We start from the raw sequence: 24,959 nt of genomic DNA, 5'->3' as shown, positions 1-24,959 counted from the left end.
TGTGTGGATTTGTAAGTAGTCGTCTGTCTCCCACCCTCCCCTCTGTCTAGGGGAATCCTTATAAATTTATGGGGTCTGGGTGAGGGGGGAAACATCCTCTCTTAAGTTGTGGTATACAACTTCCATTGTTTAGACGAAGTCTCAGGTTGTTCAGACTCCTTATTGTGGAGACATGGCAAATCAGGTATCTTGTCCTTAGTTGTCTTCTGTGGTGATTAACAGTTCTGAAATAGGAAAATGAAAAAAGCTTTGGAAATTTTATGTAGCATTTTCTGCAATAGAAATGGAAGGAAAGGAGCTTGGGCTTTATTTCACTCTGATCTTACAAGAGGATGAGAGAAAGAATAGAAAATAATTATGTTTGAGGCCAAACCACTAACAGTTTGGAAGAAAGTTTTGTTTAGCAAATGAGGATAAACAAAATAAACAAATAGGGATAAAAGTAGCAAATAAGGATAAGCAAAATAAAACAAAGTAAAAATCTTCTCTAATCCTACCACAAGATAAAATGCTAACGTTTTGCTGTATGTTCATCATCTAAGGTTTAAAATCTTTTTATTGATTTTTAGATACTGCTTTTTAATGTGCTTTCTAAGAAATATTTAAGTTTAAGACTGTGTACAACACATGAATACATTCAACTTATGGATTGTGAACATTTTATAATGTTAAAATCTATGCATCTGTATCAGTGCTGTTCCAAGTGTGGTCCACAGATGGTTGATGCGTATACTTTCTTACTAGTCTATAATGACATAAGTATAGAAATTGAGAATGTTTAGAAACTTAGCGATTTGGACACAGTAATTTTGTAATATATCTGTAAAATGTAATGAAAATTTTGAGCTTATGTATTTTTTTATTTCACTTCTCTAGTAATTCATTTTTATAGTATTTTATTAAAAGTAGTGCCCCATGATGGATTGGAATTTAAGAAAAAACTGGTCCTTTGCCATAGATAGTTTGAGAAGTATTGAGCCATATAATTTTTGGCAGAGAATTCTGTTATAATATGGGTGGGCTATAATTTATTTCACCAGTTCCCTTTTGTGGGAACTTTGGGTTTCTAATTACAGATAGTTCACTATTTAGCATAGCGTGACTTCCAATTTTTTGACTTTATGGTAGTGTAAAAGTGATGTGCAGTAGAAACCATACTTGGAATTTTAAATCTGGATTTTTAAAAAAAAGTTTACTTATTTTGAGAGTGAGAGCACATGCACACACACAGGCAGGGGAAGGGCAGAGAGAGAGAGGGAGACAGAGAATCCCAAGCAGCTTCCGTGCTGTCAGCCCAAGAGTCCCATGTGGGGCTCAAACTCACGAACCTGTGAGATCATGACCTGAGCTGAAATCCAAGAGTCAGATGCTTATACCCTTATGACCATTGCATTCTGCTTTTCACTTTTAGTATAGTATTCAACATATCACATGAGATACTCAACACTTTCCTATAAAACAGGCTTTGTGTGAGATGATTTTGCCCAACTGTGGCTACCGTCAGTGTTCTGAGCACATTTAAGGTAGTAGGCTAAGCTGTGACGTTCAATAGGGTAGGTGTATTAAATGCATTTTCAATTTAGGATATTTTCAACTTAAAATGGATTTAGTCAAGGAAGATCTGTAATTATCTTTGTGTGTGCAAAGATATGCATGCATGACTTTTAGATGCATCTGGGGAAGAATGCAGAAGCCTTGAAGTTTCTTGTCTGCATTTTGTCCACCCCAGGTTTCAGCAGTGCCACAGAGCTCTGGCAGTCACGGGCCCGCCATCGCAGCGGTTCACAGCAGCCATCATCACCCAACAGCTGTGCAGCCCCACGGAGGCCAGGTGGTCCAGAGTCATGCTCATCCAGCCCCACCAGTTGCACCAGTGCAGGGACAGCAGCAGTTTCAGAGGCTTAAGGTGATATTCAGCTCCTCTTCTTCCATTAAAAAGTTTTCTCTCTCAGCAGGAAGCACTGGCTTCAGCCTATTAGTAGTGACATTATAACTTTTAACATGCTAGATGAGGGATTGAATTACAAGAAGTTTTACTTTGTTTCTGTTTTGAGACCTACTTAGATTTCCCATCTTAGGATCAGTGCCTGATCCAGAGAATATATTCAAGAAATGTTTTTGGAATGTATGAATGCGTAGTACTCAGACGTGTCCAGGATTGAGGGACTGTTTTCATACGAAATAAACAAAGTCCATTTTTTAGATACCTCCCTTTGAACTCTTAGTTCTTAGCATGGCATAAGGTTTTATTGAGCATACACATGGTTGGCTGCCGTACTGTACGGTAACTGGGTCCAGTATTATCTTAGGATTTAATCTTTTTATCCCTGTTTATAAATAGCTGAATGGGCTGTCATCTTCAAGTCCATCGTTAGTAAAACACATGCTCCTTTTTTGGGAACCTTTATAAAGATTGGGGAAGACTAGAATTGTGAATGAAGTGTCAGTGTTTTCATCTGTTCTGCTGAGTATGTGCTGTAGGTTTTCAGTGCTTTTGAAATTCATGAGGCATCTGTGGAGAAGTGAAGCTTGTGTTCCCAGCTAACCCTCTCTCTGTGCTTCCTTGAGTGTTACTTTTCAAAGTATGTGATTGTTGCAGCAAATGTTCCAGATTTCAATTTTTCTAATTTTACATTTACATAAAATTTAAAATCAAGTGCAGGAAATACAGAATTGAAGAACTATAAAGAGATAAGATGTTGGGTCTTTATGTGGTCATATTAGCATAATTAAATAGCTTCCAGGTAGGAATGAACACTGTGCCCTTGAAGAACACATCCATGTGTAGCAAACATTTCAGCCTTCTGTTTTCCTTGGTACTTTATCTAGTTCTCCCCGATTCCTGCCCTCATTTGTTTGGGTCCTCAGGAACTTGTTTAATATTGGCCTAAGGAAATTAAATGCTACATAAATATAAAGCATACCAAAGTTAAGCTATATAGAGGGATTTTGTAAAATTTACTTTGTCTGTATTAGCTTAAGTAATGAAGAGTTGACCATACTTAAGCATAGTCTTTAAAGAGAGTACAAATTATTTGGGCCTGAAACTTCACTCTCGGCTCTGTCTTTGGGAAAATTTGTGTAATATATTGATGGTTGACTGCTTGTAGAGTGATGGCTGTGTACCAAACTGTATTATTGCTGTGAATTTCACACTTCACAAAGTCCTGAAAATATTTTTTAAAGTTGTATTGGTATGATTTAATTCCATATTAATACTGTGTTCAGCAGTTAATATCCTAATGTTGCAAAAGAGCTTCCAAACGTGCTATGAAACTAACAAAAATATATATTTGTATATCCTTTTTCAGCCAATTCTGTCAAAGCACAACACTGATTTTACTCACCTCCCTCACCTGGGTATAAGTATATAGATTGTGCTTTGTCTGTTTTACAGAAACTGTCAAGAAAGCAAGAAAGGGCTTTGGAGTTGGGGTTATAGATAGAGTGAGTCATGGGCAGACAAGAAGCAGGACTTTGTGCTCTTTCTCTTCTTGCTCTTGGGTATAATTCCTGTGCACAATAACTTGTTGAATTTCCCTTCTGACGAGGAGAGGTAAAATGCCTTCTGTGCCTCCATGTAGCTTCATTCAGTATTCCCACATTGCCTGCCATTTTTGGATAAGTCTTAAAATGCTTTACAAGCATTCGAATCAACTTCAATAAACCGTTTATATTCTATAATAAGGAAGTGTTCAGTGAAAATACTTAGGTTATTTCAAGCATCAGCATTGTCTATACTTTCTTGTCTGTCTTTGGCAGGTTGATGACAAGGAGGATTTGAATAATTTGAGGCATATTTGGTGTGATTTAGCTACTTGTTGAATGTTAGCAGCATAGATGTTTGGCACATCTCTAGCAAGTTCTCTTTACAATTGTTTGTGTTTGTCTTCCCCAAGATTGTGAACTTCCAGAGGGTAGGGACCTCAATGATAAATGCCTGTGGAAGTGAGCCAAGAAAATGCATCCACAGCCTGGAAGCCTCCCTAAGTGCTTTCCTAAATCTGTAGCTTCTGAAGGGCTACCTCCGGGTTGTTTTCTTCTAAGTTGTGGTTCCCAGAGCCGCGTATTATAAAGAGTTGATCTATACTTCTAGGCAATGAGACAATTTCCTCACTATTCTTACATGCAAATAGTTCATTTATAATGTGATTGTCATGCTGGATGTTTTTTGTTTTTTAATGTTCATTTATTTATTTTGAGAGAGCACGTGCGAGCCAGGGAAGGGGAAGAGAGAGGGAGAGAGAGAGTCTCAAGCAGGCTCTGCAGTGTCAGCAAAGAGCTCAGCGTGCAGGATTCGATCTCGCGAACCGTGAGATTGTGACCTGAGCCGAAATCAAGAGTTGGACGTTTAACCGACTGAGCCACCCAGGTGCCCCATCCTGCTGGATGTTTTTAAGCATAGAATTATAACTAATTTAAACAGTAAATTAGTTCACACCGGTTCACTGTGACCAGACATAAACACATCACATATAATTTCTTTCATTCAGGTTTTGCAGTTTTTCTCTCTCTATAGTAATTATTATTATGCCATAGCGTGCTTGTTTATTTTTTTATTCAAAATTTTGTGTTTATTTTTATTTTTTGAGAGAGAGTGTGAGCAGGAGAGGGGCAGAGGGAGAGAGAGTATTTTTTTTTTTTTTAATTTTTTTAAACATTTATTTATTGGGGTGCCTGGGTGGCTCAGTCGGTTAGGCAGCCGACTTCAGCTCAGGTCATGATCTTGCGGTCCGTGAGTTCGAGTCCCGCGTCGGGCTCTGTGCTGACAGCTCGGAGCCTGGAGCCTGTTTCAGATTCTGTGTCTCCCTCTCTCTGACCCTCCCCCATTCATGCTCTGTCTCTCTCTGTCTCAAAAATAAGTAAACGTTAAAAAAAAAAAAAAACATTTATTTATTATTGAGAGACAGAGAGAGACAGAGCATGAGCATGGGAGGGGCAGAGAGAGGAGGAGACACAGAATCCGAAGCAGGCTCCAGTCTCTGAGCTGTCAGCACAGACCCCGACGTGGGGCTCGAACTCACAAACCGTGAGATCATGACCTGAGCTGAAGTCGGATGCTTGACCAACCGAGCCACTGAGGCGCCCCGGGAGAGAGAGAATCTTAAGCAGGCGCCACGCTGTCAGTGCAGAGCCCAACGCAGGGCTCAAACTCACTACCGTGAGATCATGACCTGACTCTAAATCAAGAGTGGGACGCTTAATGGACTGAGACACCCAGGTGCCCGGTCATGCTATTTTTGATAATTTCTCCTTTGTCATGTCGTGGTGAATGCTATTTGTACATATCTTCCAAAGTCTTTGTTTCTTTTCTTTTTTTAAATGTTTTTATTCATTTTTAAAGGAGAGAGAGACAGAGACAGAGCATGAGCGGGGGAGGAGCAGAGAGGGAGACACAGAATCAAAAGCAGGCTCCAGGCTCTAAGCTGTCAGCACAGAGCCTGACATGGGGCTCGAACCCACAAACTCTGAGATCATGACCTGAGCTGAAGCCGGGCGCTCAGTTTACTGAGCCACCCACAGTCTTTGTTTCTTTTGCAAACTTAATGAGTTTTATGTTGATCAGTTTGGTCCTTAAGGTAACATTTCAATATGGAACGTTCTGAATATGAATTAAATAGTCCATTGAATTTCAACAAAAATTGTTGTGTTATTTCTAAGGTACAGAAAAACCAACCATAAAATGAGTGGGCATTGACAAAGTATACAAATTGTGCTCTAGCAACACTGAAATACTCTGATTAACCATGGCATAATGGTACCCATAATGGAGCTTCCCATAATGGAAGTTTGGGCAACTCTTGAAATACCATTTAGTGGCTTATTTGAACATAAATGTTCTATTTTACAATATATCACAAGAGTAGGACTTACCAAATCATGTTTATTTCTGAAACTTCCCCAAACTCGATATTTTGTACAATTTAAATAATCCCCAGAGTATATAGGAAACACCTAGTAAGTAGTTTCCTTGGATGTCTCCTGAGTAACTAAAAATTAAGTTGTCCTAAATCAGACTCCTAACTAGAAAGACCTTCAGTCTTTTTTCCTCTTTGTGAATGGCCAAATAATTTATAATTTAGTGAATATTCCCTCTCCCTTATCTCCCATATCCAGTCAGTCCCCAAACCCTGTCACTTCTACCTCCTAAAAAGCTTTTGAGTTTGTCCTGTTCTCTATTCCTTTGGTTGGTACTATAATTCAAGCCACTGTTGTTCACACAATTGGTTGTCCTGCCTCCTTTCAGTATATCCTTCCTTTACACCAATTCACTGTCAACTCTGTAGCCAAATTGAGTACACTAACATGCAGATGTTAAAATCTAAACTGCTTTTCAATAAGATTTACAAGGCCTTTTGGGATCTAGGTCCTGCTTCCTCCCTTGTCTCCTCTTTTGTCACCTCTTGCTGCCACCATTGCTCCTCTTCAGCACAGATCCTTCAGCCAAACTAAAGTGTTTTCAGTTTTCCCAGTGTACCAGATGATGTCCTGTCTGGGATATTGCTCATGCTGCTTTCTCTGACTCTCTTTGTAGACACTTTTGCTGGCTTGTACTCATTCTTAGGACTCAGTTTAGGCATCACTTCTTGGGGCCGCCTTCCCTTCTGTCCCCGTGGGTTTTTCTTAGTGCAGAGGTGCCCTCCCCTTGTGCTCTCTGGGCATTCGGTGACCACCTACCTACCCCAGTGTATTAGGATTCCCAACTAGATGAGAATGAACTTCTATAGAGCAGAGACTTGTGGCCTGTTTGTCATTGACTCATTAGTGTCTCATGTTGGGCCTGGCGTGGTATGTTTTTAGCTTAGTAGATATTTGTGAAATGAATAAACGAATGAATAAGTGAATAATATTAACGTGATGATTTTTCACTAAATCACCCTCCCCAGAATTATTTAACACAAGGCTACAGACTTTATGAGTTGATTTTTATTTTAGGCTCAGGTTTTATTATTGGCGTCCATGCTAACTTTTAATATTTTCATGTACATTTACTAGATATTTTTCTTTCATTTACTGCGTTAATTTTATTTAGGCATAAATCATTTGTTTTTTTAAAAATTCTTGGCTTATTTTCTTTTCATAACCTTGAGATTTATCCCTGCCTCAGGTGGAGGATGCGCTGTCCTATCTTGACCAGGTGAAGCTGCAGTTTGGTAGTCAGCCTCAGGTCTACAATGATTTCCTTGACATCATGAAGGAATTTAAATCTCAGAGGTAAAAGATATATGTGGTTGTATTCAAGCTTTGCACTTGAAATGTTAATTTTGGAGGGAGGATATGGCTTATTCTCATATGCTGAAAGATAAAGGATGCCTCCTTTGGGGGGGGTTAATTTTTAGAGTCATGCTTTTATTTATGGATTGCTTTATTGATGAAAACGATGGGCTCCAGACCTTTGTAGCCTCCATATTGATAAATTTTTCATAACTAAAATTTTTCTCAGTCTAGGGAAGTAGACTGGTAATGATTAGGCTACCAGCTCTTTGAGTCATTTTAGGATACACTAATATTCTGGCATGGTTAACTGTTAGAGTAACCCATGAAAAATGTAGACACATAATGATTGATACTGGTGTGTCAGAGGGTGGATCTTGTATGGGAATAGCAGCTTTAGATAGGACCATTATCATGAGTGTATATTCTGTTCAAAATTGTGACCAAGTCTCATTGAATATGAGGCTAAAATGGCTTTGGAATTTGAGAGTTCTTTGTGTTTTGTTGATTTTGTAATACACAGGTTGATTTTTACCTGTCTTACTGTTCAGAGAACCTAGTGGAATGTGAATTTTTTTCTTACTATGGTGTTGGTCAAGCTTGCCACTTTAATTTTTGTGGGTTTTTTTTTTTTCCATGTGTGTATATGTGTTTTGTTGTTGTTTTGTTTTGTTTTGTTTTGTTTTTAATCAGCATTGACACTCCAGGAGTGATTAGTCGTGTGTCCCAGCTGTTCAAAGGCCACCCCGACCTGATTATGGGCTTCAATACCTTCTTGCCCCCTGGCTACAAGATTGAGGTGCAAACCAATGACATGGTGAACGTGACAACTCCTGGCCAGGTTCATCAGATCCCTACCCATGGCATCCAGCCCCAGCCTCAGCCACCACCCCAACATCCTTCCCAGCCTTCAGCCCAGTCAGCCCCAGCTCCTGCCCAGCCAGCTCCTCAGCCCCCACCTGCCAAAGTCAGCAAGGTGAGCACTTGGGAACTTTACCTCATGTAAAATACATCCCTAGAAAGCACCCTCCTTGGACATTTCCCCTTTATTTAAGTCTCAGAGACATCAGTTGCAGTGATTTTATTAGAGAAGATGCTATAGTCACATCCCTAGAAGATGGTTCACATTTACCTTCCACATACTTCGATATCTGTTTAAATCAACACATTAGCAACCTACAAGGATTCTTTTTGTCCCCTCCTGCATAGTGAACCCATGAGCATCCCAACAGATAGCAACTTTATTTGTACGGTAGTACTTTGACAGCACAGGCAGAAATGGTCATCCTGTGATCAGATTATGCTACTGCCCTTATGGTCCTCATTTTTATAAAAGTCACTCCATTTATCAAATTAGGTCATATCAGGCTAAGCAGAAGATCCTATTGATGGAGGTGATGATGGCGGGGGGTATGTTCTTGGTCTGCATCTGTATTGTCTGATATAGTAGCCACTAGCCACATGTGACTGTTTAAATTTAAACTAATTAAAATATAAAATAAATTCAGTTTCTCAGTTGTACCAGCTACATTTTAAGTACTCAGTAACCTCATGTGGCTTGGTGGCTATTGTACAGGACAGTGCAAATAAAGAACACTTCCATCATCTCAGTTCTACTGGACAGAGGTGGTTTAGAAGGTTTTTATGTGGAGCTTCTGCAACAATTGTCTTTTGACATTAAAGATTTATGGAGAGTGAGGTTGGTTTTTTTTTTTTTCCTATTCTGTTTGCACCTGTTGAGTGAGCTTAAACACTGCATTAGAAAATATTCTCCCCTGTAATTGGAGATGTTGCCATTTTTAAGGTTGCATTTAGAAAATTTGAGACTGAAATATCTGTATTAAAATGTGTGAACTCTCTACTCTCCCCACCCCTGCCCAGTGTGATTTCAGTTGGGCTAAATGGCCTGGCCAGAGTAAATAAAGGACATATGTTGATTAGACACTTTGTTTCTCTTTAGTTTGACCTTTTCTTTCCTATGTCAGACCATCTGTGTTCCTGAGGAGAATAATGACTTTCTTCTTTTTAGCCTTCCCAACTACAAGCACATACTCCAGCCAGTCAGCAGACTCCCCCTCTCCCACCATATGCATCCCCGCGTTCTCCACCTGTCCAGCCTCATACACCAGTGACAATCTCATTGGGAACGGCCCCATCCTTGCAGAACAATCAGCCTGTGGAGTTTAATCACGCCATCAACTATGTTAATAAAATCAAGAACAGGTTCCAGGGCCAACCAGACATCTACAAAGCGTTCCTGGAGATTTTGCACACATATCAGGTATGAGTGTTGCTCAGCCTTTCTTAACCAGGTCACGTGCCGAGGGCATCTGGGCTGAGAAGAACTTGAATACCCATTATTATGTCCCCTAATTACTACTGGAAGTCAACAGGTTAGAAACTGATGTGTGTTTATAAAGCCAATTTGATGTGCCTGACTTTAATTGCCTTGTAACAGCAAGACAGGATTTTTAAGTTACTGCACTATGAAAGGGATGCTTATTATCTGGACAGTAAGAGGGTGGTTTACATAGTGTAGTTCATCTGCAGTAGGAGACATTTCTCTAAGGTTTTGTGTTTTATTGGTTGGTAGTGGTCCCCTGAGCATTCACATATACTGTCCTAGTTTTTTTGTTTTTTTAAGTTTATTTATGTATTTAAGTAATCTCTACACTCAGCATGGGGATCAAACTCATGACCCTGAGATCAAGAGTTGCATGCTCTTCTGATCTAACCAGACAGGTGCCCTGTCCTAGATTTTGTTTTTGTTTTTTTTTTAAGTTTTTTTTATTTGTTTTGAGATAGATGGAGGGGAAAGCGGCAGAGAGAGGGAGAGAGAGAATCCCAAGCAGCCTCCCCACTGTCAGCACAGAGCTCCATGCAGGGCTCAAACCCATGAACCATGAGATCATGACCTGAGCTGAAATCAAGAGTCACACACTTAACTGACTGAGCTACCCAGGTGCCCCGCCCCCGTTGTAGTTTTAAAAAATTGTCAGTCATCACCTTCTACTCATTTCTCAACTTAAAAGCTTGCAGTTAAAACAGTGCTAAGAACATAGACTTTTTTCTTAACTACAGCCCAAGTAGATAACATACAGAGCTCCTCTCAGACATCCCAGAAAGTGTGCAAAGGGGAGTCATTTGAAACAGTGGCCCCCTAATATGGTATCTTCCTATTTGCAATTTCCTGTCAGAAAGAGCAGCGAAATGCCAAGGAAGCTGGAGGAAACTACACTCCAGCATTGACCGAGCAGGAGGTGTATGCCCAGGTGGCTCGTCTTTTTAAAAATCAGGAAGATCTGTTGTCAGAGTTTGGACAGTTCCTACCAGATGCCAACAGCTCTGTGGTAAGTTTTATTTAGAAAGAACTGTACTATTTAGAATTATCATCTTAAATAAGTTAGGAAGCTGGAAATAGGAGGGGACTTCCTCTAAATGATATACTTGCTTTGGTAAGAGAATTAATCTCTTTCATCTGTCTTAATTAGCTTTTAAGCAAAACCACAGCTGAGAAGGTTGATTCTGTGAGAAATGACCATGGAGGCACTGTGAAGAAGCCCCAGCTGAACAACAAGCCACAGAGGCCCAACCAGAATGGCTGCCAGATCCGAAGGCACTCTGGAACGGGAGCCACCCCTCCGGTGAAGGTGAGAAAGGGTGGCACCTGTGCATTTTGACTTCTGGGAGAAGTTTTCATGGACAAGTATTCGAGGGTTGATCTTATCCTAAGTGTGTTGAAAGTTGGATCCTGGAAACTCAGTGAGTTGGTATATGTCACAGAAACTTGATGCAACGCTTCTTATCTGGCTTTGCAAAAGAATGTTAGAGTATCACTAACTGCACAGATTACTTTTTGGGTTTTTAGTATTTTCTCTTTTCTTTGCTATTCGCTGTCATGTCTCTTTTTGTTTGCTGCCAGAAGTTTGAGACTTACACTGATTTTTCCCTTCTGATTTGATCTTCAGCCTGCCTTGTGCTGAGAAGGATGGTTATTAAGCTTGATAATTGTTTCACAACTAAGTCAGGGATCTCTAAGTCCTCCTGTGAGTAAAGTATCTATACATTGTGAGATCTCTTTGGTTGAGACACCCAGCCTGCCCAGGATTCTTTGTTGGGTTGCCAGATCTTATCTGTATCATCCTAATCTCTAAGGCAGGACCTTTGGGCTATAGCAGAGGGAGATCTTAAACTTCTGTTAGTGACCTGTCATACAATGCTTCTTGTTACAGTAAATGCTGATGGTCTGCCTGCAGAGAGCTAAGCCTGCTCCCTTCCTCTCGGATGTAGTGCAGCTGTGCTGGGGAGAGAGTTAGGTGTATGTACTGGATGTTGCTTCAGTGATTTCTAAAGCAGTATGTAATGTGGAAGAGATGGCCATGTCTGCAGGATCTAAAGAATAAAAAGCTAGTGGAATTTTTAACAGTAGAAAGTGGTGAACAAGCAGATGCCTACAAGGACTAGCAATGTTAGGTGTTGCTCACACTTTAGAAGGACTGTTTTTTAGTGCTTGTAATGGCTTTTCCTTTTGAAGGCAAGTTGAATGTAGTAATAGTTTATATTCACTTGAGGAAAGAGTGTTGGTTATATGGGTAACCAGAATCAGGTTGGCAGATAAGCCCCACTCTTGCGTTGGTCTCCTCCCACACTTGATTACCCTCAGGTGGAAACACTAGAAAGAGGGATTAGAATTCCCTACCTGTTTTCTCCTTAGGCATTGTAAGCAACTTTGGCTCTTGAGAGGGTGTACTCTGAGGTGATCAGGGTAAGTGTGCATACTTTCTCCCAAAGTTTGTACATTTCTTCACAGGTAGTTGAGAGATGGCTTTTGAAAAGTGAATTCTTGCTGACAGTTATGTCATGGCTTGTTTATTCCCTTTGAAGAAGCAATGTTAAATTGGTCTGAGTGGATATTGCTGACAAGATAGTCATTCCTTCTCTTAGGGAAATAAACTGTGCTTTTTTTCAGGGATCTTTAAATTGAACTATAATTAAAGGTTAAAGATTGATTTCTATCTAGGTCTGGCATTGTGCTCTAACTCTTTGCCTCCACAGCTAGGGAGATGAGGTAGTGGCACTGGATTCCAAATAAAGTTACTTTTGGCTAATGGAAAAAGTAAGGATATTCTGTTATCACAGTAATGCTGAGACCATTTGTAGAGAGAATATCTGTGAATCTCTGGTGGGGAAAAAAAAAACCTGACAGGCAAACCGAGATAGAGAAGATGGGTGGAAATCTTTTGGGGGTATAAAGCGAGTGAGTGATTTGAATTCTCTCATTTGTTGCAAATTATTCATCAGCAGTGGTCAGTGATGGACCCATTGAACACAGATGAAAATCAGACTCTGAGAACTCTGAATCTTACGTATTTGTATTTTTTCTTTTTTGCAGAAGAAACCTAAACTGCTCAGCCTAAAGGATTCTTCTATGGCAGATGCCAGTAAACATGGTGTAGGAACTGAGTCGTTATTTTTTGATAAGGTAATTGTTGAATTATATTTAATATTGGTTATTAATGCCACAAGCAAATTACCCTGTCCTCAAGGGGATTTTGTTTTGAGTTGCATCAAGCTGATGAAGACTTTCTGCTTATTAACATAGTTTCTAAGTTGTAGGTCCTTTCAGACTACTGGAACCATTAGTACAGCTGAGAAATAGTAGCATTGTCTGTGTTACTTTTGTGAAGTAGTTTACAGCACTTTCCATGGTGGAAGATGCTTTTGAAAAATACATGAGGTTACTCATGGGACGCCTGTGTGGCTGAGTTGGTTAAGTGTCCAACTTCAGCTCAGGTCATGGTCTCGCAGTTCCTGAGTTCGAGCCTCACATCAGGCTGTCTGCTGTCAGCACAGAGCCCGCTTCAGATTTTCTGCTCCTCCCCTGCTAGTGGGCGCGCTTGCTCTCTCTCAAAAATAAATAAGCATTAAAAAAAAAAAGAGAGAAAGAAAGAAAGAAAAATGCATGATGTTACTCTTGGAAGATGTTTGGAGCTCCTGTTGTAGACTTCCAGGTCTGTACCAGTTGTCGAGGACTTAAGATGACTTATAATCTTCTCATTGCTTATGGTACTTATTTGCAGTATCGAATATAGGGTTTGTGGGAATTCTGATTTGTTGTCAAAGTTCCCCAGGTGATCCTGATAAGCTGCCAGGGTTGAGCTTACTGGTGTCAACCGTGTTGTGTGGTGTATTAGTTTGACTTCCTCCTGTGTCTGACTTCCTCCTTGGAGTCAACTTGATGATTAGCGGGCTGTTTTTATCAAGGTAATTGGCAACTGTCAGACTTCTCACTGGCAGGAGCCAGCCTGGATTGGTCTGGTACAGATTTACCCTGTCTTGCACCTTTGGGTTTTTGCAAAAGGGCAGGTGTTTTAGCATCCCCATGATTGGTGCCTCCTGATCTCTCTAGCCTGCTGTGCCTGTGTGAGCTGTCCTGTCTGACAGCCAAGTCCCTGGCTCTGACTTGAGCAATTTCTGAGGGCTGCCTGGGCACTTGGTACTTCTAAGGGAAATTTGGAAGTCCAGGTCACAACCATTACATGACAATGAAAGAGTAGAGGGTAGGGTGTGAATAAGTTAATTTTTTAATGAGTGATGTCAGTTTTTTGTTTTTTGTATTTTTAAAAAAAATTTTTGGAGCACTTACTTCTTAGAGATATATACTGATATACAGTTGACCGTTAAACACTGTGGATTGAAAATCTGAGTATAACTTGTGACTCCCCCAAAATTTCCTTTTGACCAGAAAAGCCTTACCAATAATGTAAACCATGGGTTAATACATATTTTTTATGCTGTATGTATGATATGCTAATAATAAGGTAGAGAAATTACTTAAAATCATAAGAAAGGGAACATACATTTACAGTACTGTATTATCAAAATCTGCATATAAATGGACCGGTGCAGTTCAAACCCATGTTGTTCAAGGGTCAGCTGTACAGATGAAGTGTCTGAAATTTGCTTTAATTTTTTTTTTTTTTTTAATGTTCATTTTTGAGAGAGAAAACGTGCACGCAAGCTGGGAAGGGGCAGAGAGAGAGAGGGAGGGAGACACAGAATCCGAATCAGGCTTCAGGCTCTGAGCTTTCAGCATAGAGCCTGGTGGGGCTAGAACTCATGAACTGTGAGATCATGACCTGAGCCGAAGTTGGATGCTTAACCGACTCAGCCACCCAGGCACCCCTAAAATTGCTTTAAAATTCATTGGTGGGGAAAATGGTTATTGATGAAATAGAATTTACTTTATATTGATCATTGAGGCTAGGTAAGTACAGGGGGTTCATTAGACTATTCTGTCTACTTTTGTGCATGTTTAAAGGCTAATAAAAAGTTAAAAGTAAGTGAATCTGGTGTATAGTACAAGAAATACGGTTCTCTTTCATCTTTGGCTTTGAAAATGCATATGCCATATAATGTCTACTGACAAATCGTTATAAAAATATACAGGAGCCTGAAGAAGAGGTTGTTGCTAAACTACTTGGTTTGGTGAGGATCTGTTTGCAGTCCTCACTAAAGTACCACAGTGCTAAATATTCACTTTTGGAATTGAAACTCCAAATTGCTCATCTAGTCAGGCTGGTTTTACTGTGTGTATACCATTGAACGTTTTTAGGTTTTCGGATGTTGAAGTGTTCAGCATAGTAGGTGGAGGAAGGGAAAGGATCAGCTCAGAGGACAGACATGTCTTATTTAGAAAATCATTATTCGAGATTACCAGAGTTTAAAAACAGTACTGACAAAGATTCTCGCCATAAACATCTGTTAGGAGCAGTGGCAAAAACTTGGGTAACTCTGATATGGTTGGAGAATCAAGCATATAAGTAGATAAATGTACTATATACTCTAGGATCTTGACTAAAAATTTTTTATTATAGAAAATTTTAAACGTGTGAAATTAAGGAGAGGAGTAAGATGTACCCATCATCCAGCTTCAGCAGTTTCCACCTCCTAGCCAGTGTACTTGTTTCATATGTACTCTAACCTACCCTGGGTTATTTGGAGACAAATCCCAGATATTATATTATTTCATACATAAATATTTTACCAAGTTTCCTTTTTTTAAAAATATTATTTATTTATTTTTTTGAGAGAGAAAGAGTGTGTGAGCAGGGGAAGGGAACAGAGAGAGGGAGAGAGAGAGAATCTCAAGCTGGCTCTGAGCTGTCAGCACAGAGCCTGACTCAGGGCTCGATCCCATGACCCTGGTATCATGACCTGAATCAAGATCAAGTGTCAGATGCTCAGCCAAGTCACCCAGACACCCCCAAATTTCCCCAATCTTCTAAAAGCAATCCAGGATCTCCTAATTCCCCATTTAACTGTTTCTCTTCTGGTGTCTCCATAGGTCCGAAAGGCTCTGCGGAGTGCTGAGGCCTATGAAAATTTCCTGCGCTGTCTTGTTATCTTTAACCAGGAGGTGATCTCTCGGGCTGAGCTTGTCCAGTTAGTCTCTCCTTTCCTGGGGTAAGTGGAGAGAGGGGCTTAGCCCTGATGTGTGGTATGGAGGTGAGGGTATATGATAGGCAAAAATAATTTGATCACAATGGGTCTGTTGACTCATATAATGTCAGAGTCACAAGAATCCTTTGGGAGTTCTAGTTTAACTCTAGAGATGGAAAAATAGGGCATCGGCTAAGACTAGGGGGTCTCTTGATCCCCTGACCAATGTTGGATGTTTGTAGAGACCAGTCTCTTCCAGGGTTCTAGAATCTTGACTGTATTTGACAACCTAAGAATTATCTGAACATTAAAGTGGTCTTCTTGATTAGGAGAACAGCTGGGTATTGCTTAATTTCAGTGCAGCTCCTCCATCAGCACCCTAACTAGTCTTGGAATACTCGATAAGAAAAGGGGAAGCCAGATGCTCAGAAGCAGTGCTTCTTAGGCAGGAAATAATAATTGTCATTGGAATTTGTCCCTAGTAGCAGAATTCTGACCCAACACCAAATAGCCATACCTCAGGGTAACTGCATCATGCTTCTAATTGCTCACCAGTTTTTGGTTTTGATTCTTCAGGAAATTCCCTGAATTGTTTAATTGGTTTAAAAACTTTCTGGGCTATAAGGAGTCTGTACATCTGGAAACCTTTCCAAAGGAACGAGCCACAGAGGGCATTGCCATGGAGATAGATTATGCCTCTTGTAAACGGTTGGGCTCCAGCTATCGGGCCCTACCAAAGAGTTACCAGCAGCCCAAGTGTACAGGACGGACTCCTCTCTGTAAAGAGGTAAGGCTTTCTCTGGAAAGGATCAGTCCTGACGACTCAGCTTCCTCCAGAGGGAGTGGTACCAGGGATCAAGAATTTATATAAATGAGGAAATCAAGATCCTTCTCTTTTTTCAGAAGAAATTGTTTTATACTTATATCCATATTTTCCATCTTTTGCAAACTTACTAGAGGTGAAAGTTGGCAATGTTGATGGTTTCTTCCATCCCCTAGAGTTGTGTCTTTTTGTTGAGAATGCTTAATCACCAGAAAGCTTTTAGGCTTGCCTTCAATTTCTCTTCCTTTACTCCAAGGTTTTAAATGATACGTGGGTTTCCTTCCCTTCCTGGTCTGAGGACTCCACCTTTGTTAGTTCCAAGAAAACCCAGTATGAAGAACATATCTATCGTTGTGAAGATGAACGCTTTGAGGTACAAGCTCCTTTATCATTTGGAGGTTGGGGAAATGGGAGGTGCTGAATGCTAAGCTATCTTAAATGTCTGTGAGGCTTGGCTTTTAAGATGGAAGAGCCAGAGGCTTGTATCCTTCAGTAGTAAATGCTTATTGTCGTATTTACCATGCTTTACAAGTTCGTCAAATATATTAGTAATGTTTTATGGCGAATGTGAGCTATCTAGGCCACTTTAACCTTTTGAGTAAAGTTATCCATTGATGGCTGTGTAATAATCCCTTGAATTTTTAACGGCCTTTTAAAAGTTACTGCGTTTTACAGGGTATCTAAAACAGTATCGTTTAAGGCTGTCTGGGTTGTCGTAAAGAGGTTGAATTATTTATTTTGAAGTGTGTATTGTTATTCTTAGCAGGTATCTTGATACGGTTATTAGCAAAGCAGCTCTCCTGTGAGAACTGGAATTCTTCTCTCCTATCTATATCTGATTGATTTGGCTCCTTATGAAAGAAAGCAAATTAGGGCTTCATTTTAAAGTAGTTGGGAAGGGAAGAGCCCGAGTGAATAAGTGAGCTGATAGAGCCTCTGTACCAGCAAGTAGGAGTACTGAGAGTGTAAAAATGGCTAGTTCGCTGATCTCATCAATAGAAAAGGGACTGTTCATTGTGTTTAAAGAGGTAAAATGATGTGTATCCTATTTAATGCATTTATTACTTAAAAAGTGACTGTCTCTGCTTATTCATATAGATAGAAGATAGCTTGCTCTTTTTTAAAATCCATATGGTTTCACTCTGCCGGCCATCCCTCTTCATGCTTGATTTAGCTGTTTCTGGCATATTTTGAATGAAGAGCCACATGTTGCTTGGCGTCTGGCAGGTGACTGGCCCCAGTGTTCATGAGGAGTTTCAACCTTTTGCATAAAGTGAAATCATGACAGATGCCATGGAAAGTTTTATCAGGCTGAAGAAAGCATTTCTTTGTTACCTGTGTTGAGTAAGGGTACATGATGAGTTAGAAAGCAGAGATTGGCATCTTCTTCTGACAGGGTGTTCCTATTCTCAAATGGTATGCCTGAAAAAGGCAACATCCTCCTTTCCCATTTCTGATTATAGGCATGATGATGAAGGATTGGGGGCTAGTTTGATGGAGCATTCCTTTATACCTCAGGATACGTTAGTGATCGTGTAGTGTAGACAACCCCCAAAGTTCAGTGGCTTGAAAAAACAGATTTATTTCTTGATCATGCTACATTGCATTAATGTTTAGTAGGGGATCCTGCTCATCAGAATTACTTCAGGGAACTAGGCTGACTAAGTGCTACCATCTTGAATATTGCCAATCACTAGAGGGAAAAGAGCTCAGGAGGGTCTTGCTCAGAAGTAGCAAACACTGCTTCAATTTACCTGCCCATACTCATTTGCCAGAACTAGTTAGATGGCCCTGTCTTTTCACAAGGGAGCCGGGAGGTTCAGTTCATCATTTGTCCATAATCAGAAGAGGGACCAGAAATTTTGTACAAAATTACTACCACAGTCCCTAAACTAGAAAATTTAGGGAGTACTTCTATAGACATTTGGTCATAGGGCCCTAAGATTGCTCGTTTACTTCATTTTCTGTTTCTCATTTAGAGAATCTTGTGTTAAGCCTAGGAAAAAAGTTAGCTCAAAGGTTGCCAATCCTATCCTTAACCAGGTCTGGCTAGGCCCTTGCCACAAAGTAAGTTCCAGGAATTCCGTTAGAATTTAGATGGTTACCTACAGATACAACATTGAAGTCCTTTTTAAAAAATTTTTTTTTGTGTAACATTTATTTTTGAGAGACAGAGACAGAGCACAAGTGGGGCAGGGCAGAGAGAGAGGGAGACACAGAATCCGAAGAAAGCTTCAGGCTCCGAGCTGTCAGCCTAGGGCCCGATGCAGGGCGCAAACATACAAACCATGAGACCTGAGCCAAAGCTGGAAGCTTCACCCAACTGAGCCACCCACGCGCCACCCTTCCCCTCCCCCCTTTTTAATGTTGACTTATCTTTGAGAGAAAGAGAGAGACAGAGCACAAGTCAGGGAGGGGAGAGAGAGAGGGAGACAGAATCCGAAGCAGGCTCTAGGCTCTGAGCTGTTAGCACAGAGCCCAGTGCGGGGCTCAAAGTCACAACCCACGGGATCACGACCTGAGCCAAAGTCAGATGCTCAACTGACTGAGCCACCCAGGTGCCCCAACATCGAAGTCCTTAAGGAATGATAGTCACTGCTCTTACTGGATGTAGAGCAAAGCTATTAAACATTTGAACCCTGAAAAACCTTACACCTAAGACTGATTTATCATCTTGAATGGTCTTCTGGGGATTGTTGTATTTTGTTTGTTTTGTTTTGTTTTATCATTTGTAACCGATCTTAGCAATCCAGGAAAGTTCAGAGGGATGGAAGTGTCGGTAAGGTTGCCCCCCTGTGTGATTCCTCTGGTCTGGGGTCAGTAGTCCTAAGGAAAGTGCACTGATGGTGTTAGAAGTAACAACTACCACTTATCTATCATTTGTTGCATGTTATGTGCCAGACCTTGCACTAAATCCTTTATGTGGATTGTATTGTTTAATCTAGAAAACCACCTTATGAGAGTAGGTGATGTTATCCCTATTTTATTGGTAAGGAAATAGACTTTTGTGTGGCTGCTACAGCAGAGCTTAGGATTCACATCCAAGGAACTTGACTCCTTACTTCACACTCTTGACCGCTATTCTGTTCTGGTTTGGGTCCTGAGCACACTTTGTCTTTTGCTTTAGCTTGATGTAGTTTTAGAGACCAATCTGGCAACGATCCGGGTTCTGGAAGCAATTCAGAAGAAGCTCTCTCGCTTGTCTGCTGAGGAACAAGCCAAATTTCGCTTGGACAACACCCTTGGGGGCACGTCGGAAGTTATTCATCGAAAAGCACTCCAGAGGATATATGCTGATAAAGCAGCTGACATCATTGACGGTCTGAGGAAGAACCCCTCCATCGCTGTCCCAATTGTCCTTAAAAGGTAACTGACTGAATGTGCCCTTTGTGCTTTAGTGTGCTTGATGACAGATTCAGTGTCCCATTAAATAAGGCCCTCATTTTCAACCTGGGTATTATCCCATGAGACCTCCATATCTCCCCAACCCTGGTTGTTGGAAGTCAGGTGCAGCTTGGGATAGTGGAACTTCTGTGAGACCAGCAGTAGAGAACAGACCTTGAAAGTCCATAGTGGAATGCTCTGTGTGTTTAAGGGAATATTTTGAAATACAGAAAAGGACAAAGAAAACAACCACCCACATTCCTGCCACTCAGTACTAACCATTTGTTAACACCTTTGTTTTTAGTAAGGAAAATCACTTCTTGTAAAATTTATTTTTTATTTAAAAAGACTTACTAGCTCACCACTTTTTTTTTTTTAAGTGTTTATTTACTTTTGAGAGAGGGAGAGACAGAGTGCAAGCTAGGGAGGGGCAGAGAGAGAGAGGGAGACACAAAATCCGGAGCAGGCTCCAGGCTCTGAACTGTCAGCACGGAGCCTGACACGGGGCTCGAACTCATGAACCGTGAGATCATGTCCCTAACTGAAGTGGACGCTCAACCAACTGAGCCACCCAGGCGCCCCACTAGCTCACCACTTTTACCAAGAATGTCTTACTTTTTTTCTCCTGAAAAGCCTTCAGCCTCAAGTGTTGAGGGCTATTGTACTCACCTAGACCAGGCATCAAGGAGGAGGCCAGGGCCAGGGCTGAGCCCGGGCTCCTTCAAGTCCATGGCACTCTGGACCACAGTGTGAATCCCAGCTAACAGACGGGTCCTCTCTTAGTATCACCTGAAACAGTGGGAAGGGATTCTTGTCTGCTGCACAGTGTGCAAATGCCCAGATTTTATTGTGCCTCCCTAGCCCTCTCCTCAGGAGCCGGCCTAGGTGTTCCTCTTCTTGCCATGCCCATAGCATTTAACTTTTGGCTTTGAGATGTAGGGTATTCCTCTCTAATGCTGGTTTTGATTTTCTTCTCCTCTCTACTGGAGTGCTCAGATCAGTCGTTGCCATCAGAAATTCCCAGACCATGTGCAGAGGAGCTTTCCAGTGCAAATGCAAGTTCTCTGCTCTGCACTTCTGCATTTATGTTAGCATAGCAAATGTTTGCAGAAGTCCTATAGCTTATTTTAGCTGGCCAAGAAAGAGCACCCCCCCCTTTCAAGGGTATTCTATGGAATGCTGTTGAGAAATAAATTCTAGGTAAGATTTCTGAGTTTGGGACAAATTACTTCTTCAAAATAAGTCCTGGATGAGTAATTTCCTCGTGTAACAGTTCAAGCCTGGTTTGAATAACAATATCCCAAGTTGCCAATAATTATGACAGACCTATTGTATCTTCTGACTTTTGAAATAAAGTAAGTCTGTCATATTTCTCACCTCGAAACCCTTAGAGAGTAGGTCTCGTTATCTCTGTTTTACCGGTAAGAAAACAGAGTCTAGTAGAGCAGAGCCAGGATTCAAAGCCAAAGAGTTTAAGTCTCTCCCTTATAATTCCCATGTCTGGTTGTTTCTCCCTCCTCACCCCCCAGGTTGAAGATGAAAGAGGAAGAATGGCGGGAAGCTCAGAGAGGCTTTAACAAGGTGTGGAGAGAGCAGAATGAGAAGTACTACTTGAAGTCTCTGGACCACCAGGGCATCAACTTTAAACAGAATGACACCAAGGTCCTGAGGTCTAAGAGTTTACTCAACGAGATTGAGAGTATCTATGATGAGGTGAGCTGGAGGTTTCTACATCTGTGAGAGCATGGCTTTGATTCCTGGAAATTACATTTGTTACATGAAAGTGAGACCCTCCAAGACATGTTGATTCTTGCTTCGTAACTGTCACAGACTTCTCTGTTCCTGATTTTGCCATTTAATTAATTCATTCATTCGTTCATTTTTGAGAATGAGTGAGAGCGGGGAGGGGCAGAGGGAGAAGAGAGAGAATCTTAAGCAGGTTCCATGCCCAGCGGAGCCCAGTTCGGGGCTCAGTCTCACAACTGTTGAGATCATGACCTGAGCCAAGGTCGAGAGCCAAGACGCTTAAGTGACTGAGCCACCCAGGTGCCCCTTGATTCTGTCATTTTAAATCTAAGCCTCACCTTTATGACTAAGTGGCTTTACTGGTTTCCCAGTTTAACATCCTGACTTCAGTCTGTGCCTGCCACCTCCCTCTTCCACTTGTCTTCCTGTCTCTCTCCCTCCAAATGATACCTTGTCTTCATTCACGTAACCCTTCTCAACTTTCCACAGGTGAAACACTGAGCCTTAATCCCCAAACGCTTTCTAATCCGTGTTTACTCAGCATACTTACCAGGAGTGTATATAGTACTGGGAGCCAGGATACAGAGATGATTAAGAAATTAATCCTGCTTTCTTGGAGCTTACAGTCATGGGGGATGGATAGAAACATAAATACAGTGTGATTGAGCATTCCTAAAAGTTGTATGATCTTGAATTTTAAAAAAACGTTTTATTATGAACATGTTAAAGTACATGAAAAGGGGGAAAGAGTGGTAAAACGAGCTCTTAAATTAGCACCCCTGTTGGGTGCCTGCGTGGCTCAGTCGGTTGAGCATCTGACTTTGGTTTGGGTCATGATCTCACAGCTGGTGAGCTAAAGCCCCACGTCAGGCTCTGTGCTGACAGCTCCGAGCCTGGAGGCTGCTTCAGATTCTGTGTCTCCTCTCTTTCTGCCCTCCCCCACTCACATTCTGTCTCTCTCTGTCTCTTAAAAATAAATAAGCATTTTAAAAAATTAAAAAAAAAAAAAGCATCCCTGTTTTGCCAGTTTTATCACATCTGTCACCTTCCACACTCCCACCCCAGATTGTAGACCTCTAGTCCTAGACCTCATGTTGTATCCTCCATATCCATAAACACTACTACAGAATTTTAAAAGATGGTCCCAGTTTTGTCCCATTGTCCCAGTAAGTCTTCGCAGTCTAGAAGATACCAATACCTTGGTGTCAGACCACATCTCTCACCTTATCTTTCTGTTTCTGGAAGTGTCCGGTTGGAAAAGAACAGACACTGTGGTTGATAACGGCATGTACTGCTGGCACAGTCGCACAGCTCTGTTGACTGTTGTTGTGGTAATACTTTGCATCTCTCTCCTGTCAGAGGCAGGAGCAGGCTACAGAAGAAAATGCCGGTGTACCTGTCGGCCCACACCTCTCGCTTGCCTATGAAGACAAACAGATCCTGGAAGATGCCGCTGCTTTGATTATCCACCATGTGAAGAGGCAGACGGGCATTCAAAAGGAGGACAAGTATAAAATCAAGCAAATCATGCATCATTTCATTCCAGATCTGCTCTTTGCTCAGAGAGGTGATCTCTCGGATGTGGAGGAAGAGGAAGAAGAAGAGATGGATGTAGATGAAGCCACAGGGGCAGCTAAGAAGCACAATGGTGTTGGGGGCAGTCCCCCTAAGTCTAAGCTACTGTTTAGTAACACAGCAGCTCAGAAGTTAAGAGGGATGGATGAAGTATACAACCTCTTCTATGTTAATAACAACTGGTATATCTTTATGCGACTGCACCAGATTCTCTGCTTGCGGCTGCTGCGGATTTGTTCCCAAGCTGAAAGACAAATTGAAGAAGAAAACCGAGAGAGAGAGTGGGAACGGGAAGTGTTGGGCATAAAGCGAGACAAGAGTGACAGTCCTGCTATCCAGTTGCGTCTCAAAGAACCTAGTGAGTGCTTAGACTGTTGGTTTCTGGATGGTGTGAGGGGTTGGGGGCCTCAGAGCCAAATTAGATTTGGGACCGCTTTCTTTTATACATACAGCCTCAGAGCCTGACCAGGGTTCAGATCCTAGGTCTGCAATTTACTGGTCGTGTGACCTTACTTCAACTCCCCTTACCTGTTTACCTGTAAAATGGAGGCACTCCTTAATACCTTGTGGAGTTGTTGGGAGAATCGGGGAGAATATGCAAAGCACCCTCTGCAGGGCTTGGATCACGGATGCTCTCAGTGGTTCCTACTGTGGACACCTGGGCAGGGGGTGTCAGCTGCCATCAGTTTCCCAAATGGCAGCTCTCTGGGGTATTGCAGAATGTTTTAAAGGACAGGGTGGGACTAAAACGTCACAGTCGGTTCTGCTGCATGACGGAACATAAATTCCTAGTTGTTCATGCCTGAGCCAGATGTGAATTTTCTCAGATATGTTTGGGCTAGACTTCTCTTTAGCCAGTAGGGTTCATGGCTCATTCCTAATGAATAGAAATACTTTATGGAAAGGAGATTGGAAGTCAAGAGATGGTGTGAGGCAGCAGACCATGAAGAACGGGAGTGCAGTTAGAGACCACAGGAAAAGGAAAATAAACATGGGCTAAGGAAGCCTCCGTGTGCTTTACGGAATTCTCTGTTGCCTGCTTCTAGATAACTGTCCTGTTCGTAATTAGGTTCTTGAGCTGTAAGCCAAAAACTTTTCCGTGGAGCTTTTCTTCTGTGCCCTTGAAGAAATAGCCAGTTTGTGGAATGAATTATCTTTAAGACTTTTTTTAATGTTTATTTTTGAGAGAGAGAAGAGTGCACAAGTGGGGGAGAGGCAGGGAGAGAGGGGGACAGAGGATCCAAAGTGGGCTCCGTGCTGACAGCAGAGAGCCTGTTGTGGGGCTTGAATTCACGAACCGTGAGATCGTGACCTGAGCCGAAGTCCGACGCTTAACCGACTGAGCCACACAGGCTCTTTTTTTTAAGACTTTTTTTTTTTAATGGAGTGAATTATCTTAAATTTTTTTTAGCTGTTGCTGATGTAAGTAGCCCATGTGTGGCCCTAACTTTCTGTTGAAGAGCTCATAGAGATATTAATTTTAAAAGCCTTTGTCTGGATTAATCCTAGCTTGAGAGAGATCGCTTTTGGACCTCAGTGTGGTGAATTCCATCTGCTTGGGTAGAAATGAGAAAGCAAATGGCCTAATCCTGGCTTGACCACTGACTTAACCTGGTTTGAAGCTTACATTGTGTCTTGAGTGGTAACGCCAAGCCTCACACTGATCATAGCTTGTGGGCACAAGTGTTGCCTGTGCCCCTAGCTTTATTCTGGCATAAAAGCACCTGCACAGCAGTAGCACAGCCTGTGCCTGTGCTGTGGGTCTGAACAAGGT

At 41.5% G+C, this 24,959-nt stretch overlaps 1 protein-coding gene across 4 annotated transcripts in view; it reads left to right on the top strand.

Annotated features, from left to right (window-relative positions):
• Positions 1-24,959, top strand: part of SIN3A (SIN3 transcription regulator family member A) — a 74,517-nt gene that overhangs the window by 22,733 nt on the left and 26,825 nt on the right. For all 4 annotated transcript variants that reach the window (XM_086711245.1, XM_086711246.1, XM_086711244.1 and 1 more), the window contains 13 exons: positions 1,730-1,906; positions 7,109-7,215; positions 7,909-8,191; positions 9,245-9,496; positions 10,413-10,565; positions 10,707-10,865; positions 12,608-12,697; positions 15,563-15,681; positions 16,234-16,444; positions 16,737-16,853; positions 19,608-19,846; positions 21,394-21,577; positions 22,970-23,543. In XM_086711245.1, the coding sequence (XP_086567371.1) occupies positions 1,730-1,906; positions 7,109-7,215; positions 7,909-8,191; positions 9,245-9,496; positions 10,413-10,565; positions 10,707-10,865; positions 12,608-12,697; positions 15,563-15,681; positions 16,234-16,444; positions 16,737-16,853; positions 19,608-19,846; positions 21,394-21,577; positions 22,970-23,543 (2,665 nt within the window). The remainder of the gene's footprint in view (positions 1-1,729; positions 1,907-7,108; positions 7,216-7,908; positions 8,192-9,244; positions 9,497-10,412; positions 10,566-10,706; positions 10,866-12,607; positions 12,698-15,562; positions 15,682-16,233; positions 16,445-16,736; positions 16,854-19,607; positions 19,847-21,393; positions 21,578-22,969; positions 23,544-24,959) is intronic.

This window comes from Puma concolor, chromosome B3 (assembly GCF_028749965.1).
Source record: "Puma concolor isolate L17-30 chromosome B3, mPumCon1.1.hap2, whole genome shotgun sequence".
NCBI classification, from domain to species: domain Eukaryota; kingdom Metazoa; phylum Chordata; class Mammalia; order Carnivora; family Felidae; genus Puma; species Puma concolor.
The sequence above is the reverse complement of the archived record's forward strand: the minus strand, read 5'-3'. Positions and strand labels throughout refer to the sequence as shown.